We start from the raw sequence: 10176 nt of genomic DNA, 5'->3' as shown, positions 1-10176 counted from the left end.
GAATTGGCCCACCTGTACTCATAACTAAAGACACTGAAAAAAGGGACACGTTGCGAGATCAAAGCTCAGCGCAAGCACAGGCTGAGTGGGCTGCAGTCATCCATTAGAAATAGATGTCACATCCAGCCAAACATGGTAAATCTACTTCAGGCCCAGGCAGCAGGCAGAAACAAAACCTGGCACTGGAGATGACAGAGCAAGTGTTTAGTATCCATTGGGCCCCCGTGACAAGACAGAAAGCCATGCCTGTCTCTTACTGGGACCTACTGTAAAGACTGTCAGCGCACACTATCGCCTCAAAGGACCGACGCGGCGCAAAGCACGTACTCCTTTCATCCGTGTTGCTCTGCCTTGCTTGCTTTGTCACCACACCACACACACATGGATAGTTGCAAGGAACGGATGCATGGTTTGAAGAAAAGCAAGAGGGAAAAGAAGAAGTAAAAAGGACATAGAGAACAAAGGAACAAAAGAAAAGAGACAAAGAAAGAATACAATTATATTTATTAACTCCCACTCAACGCGTCCAGTCAATTGATTTCCAACTACCTTCCCTAATAAAATTATGAAATCAAGATACTAAAAGGCACTTCCACAGCCATCAAAGCTCATATCCCTAGAGGTGAGAGTATTGTACAATAATTATTCTGGGATGAATAAATAAATAAATAAATAAATAGAGAGTCAGCATTTGGTTAGACACTTTCTGACCTTTGCCAACCCACACAATCCATCTCCTCCTGGGGGAACACGATGTATTGTCGGTCCAAGAGAAATTATCGGATCAATGCTGGGAAGCGAGATCTAGTAGTTGAACCAGCACCCCACTCCCCCTCCCCCACCTGCCTTCCATCTATTCAGGCACAGTGTGTCCCTGAGTGTGTCAGCCCTGGAGACAGGGATTACTTTACCATCACAGCTGGTGGAACAGCAAAGAACAGCAAGACATTTCCAGGTCTAAAATTTATTTTATTTATATATTTTTTATCGGAATGATTTTAGCATTCCATTCTATTTGATTGCTTTTGTCTTACACTTCTATGATACACAACGATCATGGAGTTCAAGTTTGGCAACAAAAAAAAAAGTCATGCTATCGTGTTTTGTCACAAGAATAATTGTTGAAGTGAGCCAAAGTCTGTCAAATGCTCCCAAGAGTTGAGGTAAAACTTCTACAAAGTACAGATCACCTCCCGGAAGATTTACATTTGCATACAAGTTTAGCTTTTCATCCGTCTTCAAAAGACAGGAACATCGTGTACCAGGGAGAAAAATAATGGCCGCGATTGTGGCAGATCCCTGCCGTTCAACTGGGATGAAAAAGCAATACCATAAGACAGCACCAGTCCAGGGTGTTCTTGTAACTCAGCCACTCTCATGGATCCAAAAAAGAATACACATGGAAGCACAAAAGTTCATGGCACACACATTAGGCAGATTGCAGTGACATCAGCTCAAGCTCATCAGATGTCACTCCATCAGTGGGGAGTGAATGTGTTGATAGCACTGTCCACACACTACTGCTTAATGATATTTATGCATGAGAATGGAGAATATGAGGATGACAGACAATGGGTGGAGATGAGAGGAGGGGGAGAGCGAGAGAGTTAGAGAGAGAGAGAGAGAGAGAGAGAGAGAGAGAGAGAGAGAGAGCGAGAGAGCGAGAGAGAGAGAGAGAGAGAGAGAGAGAGAATGAGAGAGAGAATGAGAGAGAGAGAGAGAGAGAGAGAGAGAGAGAGCGAGAGAGAGAGAGAGAGAGAGAGAGGGGAAGAGAGACACAGAGAGAGCGCTATCGTCTCAAACAATGGCGAGTCCAATTTAGATGCATAACTCTTTTGGAATAAAGTCATTTGAATAATTGATCCAGGGTCTGAGTATGGCTTATATTTCGACATGGAGCAGGCAACAGAGGCAGTAGATCTAAGCATCTCTACTGTAATTCTTTTTTTTTTCTGCTACTGCAATGCGCTCCTCTGTGTTTATTAATTTCCCCTACCCCCTTAATTAAAAATGAGGAAGAGCAAAGCTCATAGGAGCTTGCTTTCAGCATGGTCCCTTGTGTTTCAAATGACGGGAAAACTTAAACATGTTAGAACAGTGAAGTGGGAGGGACGGAAAAGATGGAAAATGTTTGTTCAATTCAGATCTATTTTTTAAATTAATATTTAACGATACAGCCGGTACATGTAACGGAACCTCTAGTAGGGGAGCGGTTTGAGGTAACACGAGAAAGAGGAACAAATGGTTTGAGAGACATTAAAAAGAGAAAAGGTTGGAATGGAAAGTTGACTTGAACGTACTGTGAGGAAAAATTATGAAAGAAAGATGGCTACCTTATATTTTTTTAACATTCGAAAGTATCATGATATTTATACTATGGGATTAGGAGCTACATCTTTGTTATTAAAAGCTATTTAAAAAATAACCCATTTTGTCGCATTTTGTCAAGTCAATAACTAAACTGAATTCTTAAAGATGTCCTGTACTTGATAATTTTAGCCTTATTGGGGAGCAAGTAAAGCCATGTTTTATCAGAGACAGCATTTCCTTCCTCCCTTAGACACACACACACACACACACACACACACACACACACACACAAACACACGCACACACACACACACACACACACACAAACATGCAGCTGCCCCCCCCGCGCCGCCCCCACCCCACAGACAAACACACACACACAAACATTTGTGTGAAACATTTCATTATTCACCCTCAACCAACAGACCCACAAAAATACACACCGGCACACAATGCATCCGGCTAACAACACTTAATCTCGGTAAAGGTGGCAGCTTTAAAACACACACACACACACACACACACACACACACACACACACACACACACACACAGACACACACACACACACACAAATACACACACTCACACACTCAAATCCATACCATCTAAAGTCTTAGGTCACAAAGTACGGTCAAGTACAGAACACAATAGCCCGTGAAAGGGCAGAGGTCAGCGTAGGATGGCGGTTGTAATTGGAAAGCAGCAGCTGTCCCACCTTGTACTTGGCACTGTTGACCAGCAGGTTGCCCTCGCGCAGCCAGCCCACGGAAGGCTTGGGGTTCCCAAAGGCCGTGCAGGTCAGGGTGATGCTGCCCCCTTCCTTGGCCTCCACATACTGCGGGGGCGTCTCCGTGAAGGTGGGCGGAGCTGAGGGACGGGGAGGACGCAGAGAAGACAAAGAAATCAATGTGTCGAATGTATGCTTTGGGGTTTTGTGTCATGAAGCAGAAGCATGTGGACAAGATAAAAAGCTCCAAGCAGCCTGTTGTCAACGATTTCTATTTTGATAATGAAAGTAAAAACTACATATAAATATATATACTTTTATTTATAGATAGAATACTCAGTGGAAAGGTTTCAGAGTGCTTGTTCAACATAAGGCAATATACATGTTTTTTTCAAATGGAGGTCTATTATTGATTTTGTTTAGCTGAAGTTAACTCTTTAATTAAGCTAAGGCTAAACGGAAAAAAACTTGGATGTAGAATATGTAATTAAATGTTCCTTCCAAAAGAGTCAGAGACGAGAGATTGTGTATAATGATTTTCTATCCTGAATTGATTTGTTGTAAACTTGTAATGCATATTTTCTGTGAGTTTATGTGATGTCTTTATTTATCTAACTGATGCATGTTTGACTAGTCCACTAACATGGGTTTAATCCGTGCCAGTAGATAATAAACCGTTAAGAAACGTTACATTATTTCTATAAATTTGTAATTTTTATGTTACACCATCTTGGCTTCATTGGTATTGAATACTGTTATACTGTCATAATTTGAAAGAGAAGAAGTAAACAATTTTTTTTTACAGAACAATCATTTTGTGCCTTAGAATATATTGAGCCATGATAATACAGAGCTGCTACATATTGCTAACCAAATCGACATTGATCTGTTCGTTTTAGTCAATAATACTAATAATAACAATAATAAACTTTATTTATATAGCACTTTTCAAAACACAGTTACAAAGTGCTCACCAACATGTCGACACCACAGCGGACAAGCCCATACGGTTATGATTGTCAGAAGTTCAACGGATTTCCTCTGTACATAATTCCAGATTTATTTTTTGGGGGGATATATATTCCCTGTATAATCACCTTAGGACCATGGCTGATCTGCTTACATGCCTAATCCCATAGCCTCTCAAATGCTATCGTGTCCTTCTATCTACAGTCATAAGCCATAGACCATACTGCTAATTCAACACTCACACTGATTACGGGCCAGGGCACCACGCAGACCACAAAGATGAGGTCGGTAAAGAGATTCAAGTGTGATATGATTCCATTGATATGAAGTGAAGCTTTGATCGTCTTTTGTGTGAATATTCCTTCCAGAGAATGTGTTACCTGAATGATTTAAGGTTCGAACAGGAAGCAAGAAATCACATCTCCCTGAGTTCACTTAGTGTAGTACAAGTTGAAAAATCCACAAACACAGTTTGATGCGACTTCTCTTCCAGTGGTTGTTAGTAGTGAACAAACAGAAACCCCCAGGCTTTTACTCCGATTTTTAATCCAATGAAAATAATCCCAGTGTGTGGCGAGCGTTCTGGTGCAAACTGGCATCACCCAGGTGGGAGCTACACACTGATGGAAGAAGATGACCCCCCCCATCCCACACACACACACACACACACACACACACACACACACACACACACACACACACACACACACACACACACACACACACACACACACACACACACACACACACACACACACACACACACATATGAACTCACTAACAGCACTGTTATAAACCTAGAAATTGCCTAGAAAAGCACTATATGAAATCATCATAATCATAATCGTCAACAGTGGAGCACATTTGCAGATGCTAAACAGGAAATGGAGGTGAACCATCCCAATTCATTCACATCTCCATGTGCATTGGGCAACGTCGATATACAGTGTGTTTACACATTGAATCACAAGCCTTGTGATTCTTCTTGAAAGCAACCCCTCGGATTCTCCCTTGACCTAATCTCATTGTGAGTGACTCCCTCTCAAATTAGAGTCACACACGGCATCATTAAATCAAAATGCAATTGTAACGTGACTTGAGGATGTATCTTATAAGGAAAAACGTTGAAATGAAAACGAATCACCATTATGCACGCTATAATCTTTAGAGGCAACACACCCAGAAACACATCTTTTTACCCTTTTCATGGAATCGTTACGCTTGTCTTTATGTTTGTCTTTCTGGTTAGTCATTTGTTTCAGTGTTGTCTTTACAAGGAGAACTGTCTAATTAGGATTGACAGCGAGCGCAATTGCAATTGCAAAAAACATAGTCAAACCCTTCAGCCTAGAGCTTTCTGCATGCTGGACGGCAAATCGTTGTTAGTACCGTAATAGGCTTTTTCGGTTTTTATTTGTAATGAGTGTTGTTTGTTTTTTGTTATGATTCAAATTTGACGGCCATGGAACATTCTGATAAATTGGAGGACGTAGAAAATTGCGGCTTGTCCCTGCATCAAATATTCATATCATTTTCAATGTTGTTTTGTTTCTGGTTCATTAAATGTCAGAGTCTTAGTCATTCTAATCGAGAATGGGGCCTTACTTCCTAAGGCCTCAAAATTACAAAGAGCCAACCCCTGACATCAAATAAACACGCCTCTGTTTTCCGTTTTATTATTCCGACCCATCTCTTTGTCACTCCTTTTAGCTGTCAAATCCATTTGATCCCCACGCATGAGATAGAGATCTGGGAGGATGGAGAGACGAAATTAGGCTTTCGGTTCGTCGTTACATACTCATTTAGACGCCGGTGAGAAAGATCTGTATACAGCAGATAAGCTTTGTGCTACATTTGCTTTTGTGCTTTTCTTCCGTTTCCTGTTAACGCACCTGAGTATGAATAAGTATCTAACTATGCTTGTCATGTCGAATCAATTAAAGGAGGCACATCTAAGTTCTATTGAACTTTGACCCTACAAGCAGAGCATAAGACAATGTTCGATATAATTTTTAATGCAGGATGTTGTTTGATTAACCTGTATGATCCGTATTTTAATGGCGATTGTTTTTGGTTTTTACAGTACTCAGGTCATCAATAGGTTAAGTCCTATTTATGGCAACAATAGCTACTTTTACCAATATTGTGCCGCATGTGTATCATTATCCTACATATTTACGAGTTTGATTACAGCTGTTAAATGTTACCTCACTCCTTGAGTGAGTGAATGTGTGAGTGAGAGGACTGTCATGCAGATTGTAAACTAACAGCATGGATGGAAACATCTTCTTCTCTTTTATCCTGCATCCTGTTTGATCTTCTGTGGGAAAAGGCGTCCTTTTCTTTCTTCACTACAGCTAGTACCCCGTACAAGAAATATTCATCTGCTCACTAAAAGGATGAGTTCTGTCTCTTATCTCAGTGGGGTATACAGTGGCACTAGTGTACATCCGTAATTAAGGAAACGAAAAAGCTTTTAAGTCCCAGGCCAGAACACATTAAATTAAACAAAATCCCTGTCCTACAGATGTATAAGGCGATCAGAATAATTCTAATACTATGAATTATGTCTTTCTAGTGCGTTTAATGAAATCATAGAGAGAATTATGAATGGAAGACGTTAACAGTTAATTGGATGATATTTGTATTTTTCATATTTTAAAATAAAAGTAGAAGTAGTTTGGGCCTAACTGCAGGGTTCTAGTAGACTAGAGCGCCCATGTAACAAGTCGATCTAGCTCTGCACAAGGCACTGGGGACAGACTGGCACTAGATCGGCACAAAGACAACCAAACAATTACTTTCAGCTGGCTCAGTGCAGGAGACAAATAAAAATCGACTTTGAATAAAGACATGAAAAAATGTAATCTTGTTCGTCGCATTCAGAGGTGATGATAATGTCCTTCACAGCATAACGGGACATTCGGGGACTCAACTCTGAGCTGTCTAATCCTATGTGGGATAAGCAGTTGCCAGTGGTCATGTATAAATCTGTTTTCTGACTGTGACGCAGAATGAGCCAGAGACCTTTTTTATCCCTTTAGAGACCCTAACCTGCAGCCAAGAGACACACACAGACAGAGACAGACAGACAGACAGACAGACAGACAGACAGACAGACAGACAGACAGACAGACAGACAGACAGACAGACAGACAGACAGACAGACAGACAGACAGACAGACAGACAGACAGACAGACAGACAGACAGACAGACAGACAGACAGACAGACAGACAGACAGAGAAATAGAGAGAGAGAAAGGGAGAGAGAGAGAGAGAGAGAGTCATAATGAGAGAGAGACAGAGAGAGAGAGACAGATAGATAGAGAGCAGGAAAGACAAACACAGATACAGAAAGACAGAAAGACATACATTTATTTATATATAAAGATAGATAGACAGATATATAGATAGACAGATAGACACAGTAAAAAGAGAGAATTAATGAAAGGAATTCATTACAGGGAAAATCACACTGAATGAAAATGGACAAAAAATGCAAAATCGAGTAGAGACCAGCAGTTCTTTGGGGTATTTTGTTCACAGCAGGTCTGTGGCTCTGGCGCATCATCCAGCGGCATGGGGATCACGGAGGTGGTTGGGTCTATTTTTAAAGCGCAGGAAAAAAGACTTAGCCCCCTGTGAGTTCTGAACCCTGCTTCCTCCACATCTCCTCTTGTCTAGGCGGGCCCTGCTCTCTGAGGGAGAACTGGGTCGGCACACAAAGTTCTGAAAGCATCTTAAAATGTTTGGAAAGGAGAAAAAAAAAATGGTACCGTTGCGGTGCTTAAGGAGAAGCTGCCGTGTCACACTGCAACCGTGGGAACATCTTGACTCGTGGATCGTTTGCTCATCATTTTGGGGCGGGTAATGTTACATACTCAGCGGTCGCAAAGAACATGTCGTGTTCCCTGAGCGCCAACTACGCGCCACAAAACTTTGTTTCATTTTCATATTTTAGATTGTTGATGGCTATTTTTTTTTTCTATTTTTTTAAGTGTTTGCAGCATTTTGTAGCGACAGAAGTTAACCCACCCTCATGGAAGTGATGACTCGTTTGGTTCACAGCATAATATAGCATAACGTAGCACGCCCTCCCACAACTTATTCATCACAAGCTGTTTCAACGATTACATACAGATTTTTTCAACCCTATTTTGCCATGGTTTAAGTGACTAATGCGGGCAAAAAAAATGTAATGGGTTCGGCATTGCGTGAGAGCGTTGCAGCCATTGCACTCGTGAAACGGGCTACAATGTTACCCTTTGGGGCGATACCGCCCCTTCAAACTGCATCCTCTAAAAGTGCTTGTTTTCGCCACTGGAGGATCCTATTATTAGATTGCAGGGCCTGTATCATTACGGATATTTGGTCCAGGTTGAAATATACAGAAGTCATCTTTTAACAAGCTCTGAGTTTGTCTAAAGTTGGAAAATTAAGAAGAGTAGGAAGCTGTTTCACGTTCCATTAATGAATGGATTATAACCCTGATCTGCTTAATGTTGGATTGGTTTGAAGCCTTCTGGCCGATCCAATTAGATGGATTCATACGCAGCATAACAGAACAAAACATTTCAGGATCCCCTTTTACTAAAAGAACAGAGGTCACAATCTCTAGCTTTGGCTTTTAATACAAAGTGGAGCATTTCAACATTAAACAATGTTGCCTGACACACGATGTCGACAAGTTTTCTTGCTGACAAAGAAGTCTATCCCAGGATAAAACCTTCACATTGAGTAATATTACCTAACATGTTTCCTTTAGACACATCTAAAGGAAATTGACTACAAACCGGGCCACACCACTATATCTAATAAAACAATCCCATCACTACATTGAGGCCTCATCATGTACAGACCAAAGTTGGGAGCTGAGAGCAGGCTATCCAGTCAAACACCATATTACCTCATGTGCTGTGGGGCCACAAGGGGGTTGGCGTAGTCTAGTGTGTTGTTTACCATGGCAACCAGTATACCAACCTGTGTCAGGACAACCAGACTCCCTCGAAGTGCTTGTCTATGTGTGCAGTGTGTGTGTTTGTTTGAAGTGGCGATATAAACGCTTCAACAGCAGGCTGAGTTGACTGTGCGTGTGAAAGTGCATACTGCCGCATATGTGGCTGGGGGCGTTCCTTGAGATGCTAAGTTCTGTGAGTGTACAGAACATTGCATCCCACTGACTGTTAGCTTATGCACATACCATAAGGGATGACTAATATGGATCTCAGAGCCCCGTTTCCTGGGTAATTTCTGACAGAAAATGCCACAATTAGTATTTATCCACTACTTGTGGACTTGAATGTCAGTGGCCCTTGGGAAGGTTAGCAAATGGCTTCCAAAGCATATAGAGTATTTACTATGCAGTAAATACTATTAGAAACATAATGTCCTCTGGCTGTTGTGAAATACGCCAGGTAAGCACAGCAAAACATTGAAGAATGTGTGCAATGTTCAAAAACGTACTACTAATTACCCATCGTTGAGTGAACACCGAACATTACTGCCAGCCGCTCGGGGTGCAGTTCTAAAATAGAAGCAGTTTCGCTCCACGAAGATTCTGAGCGTTGCTGGAAGTTAGATCTTGGAGGCATTGGCTGGTGTCAGAACAGGGTGTATTTGGTCTTCATTTTTAAAACACACCACGATTAGTTGCACACCTTTTGGTTTTTCATCGACCGTTTATTAGTCACATATATTTTTCCAGACACCCCGTATGGTTTCAGACACTGCATATGACAAGGCGGGGTGCTGGGTGCAGGGTACTTACCGTTGACGGTCAGATGCACCCAGCTGCCGTTGTTGAAGGTGTCATAATGCTGCTCGAGCATCAGCACCTTGCACTCGTACCAGCCCTGGTCGTCGGAGCGCACATTCTCTATCCGCAGGGAAGACTTGCCCTGCAGACTGGCTCGGCCTGTCGCGAGAGAGAGAGAGTTGGGGAGAGAGAGAGAGTGGGGGTGAGAGAGTGGGGGTGAGAGAGTGGGGGTGAGAGAGAGCGAGTTGGGTTGAGAGAAAGAGTTTGAGAGGGAGAGAGAGAGAGAGAGAGAGAGAGAGAGAGAGAGAGAGAGAGAGAGAGAGAGAGAGAGAGAGAGAGAGAGAGAGAGAGAGAGAGAGAGAGAGAAAGAGTGGGGGTGAGAGAGAGGAAGGAAGAGAGAGAGGGAGTGAA

General features: G+C 42.0%; 1 protein-coding gene across 1 annotated transcript in view; it reads right to left on the bottom strand.

Annotated features, from left to right (window-relative positions):
* The window catches only part of LOC130385616 (protein turtle homolog B-like), an 80546-nt gene that overhangs the window by 41648 nt on the left and 28722 nt on the right, over positions 1 to 10176 (bottom strand). The window contains exons 3-4 of the mRNA XM_056594225.1: positions 9778 to 9924; positions 3029 to 3180 (exon numbers count right to left, since the gene is read on the bottom strand). Coding sequence (XP_056450200.1) covers positions 3029 to 3180; positions 9778 to 9924 — 299 coding nt within the window. The remainder of the gene's footprint in view (positions 1 to 3028; positions 3181 to 9777; positions 9925 to 10176) is intronic.

This window comes from Gadus chalcogrammus, chromosome 7 (assembly GCF_026213295.1).
Source record: "Gadus chalcogrammus isolate NIFS_2021 chromosome 7, NIFS_Gcha_1.0, whole genome shotgun sequence".
NCBI lineage: Eukaryota > Metazoa > Chordata > Actinopteri > Gadiformes > Gadidae > Gadus > Gadus chalcogrammus.
This window is presented reverse-complemented; position numbering and strand designations above follow the sequence as displayed.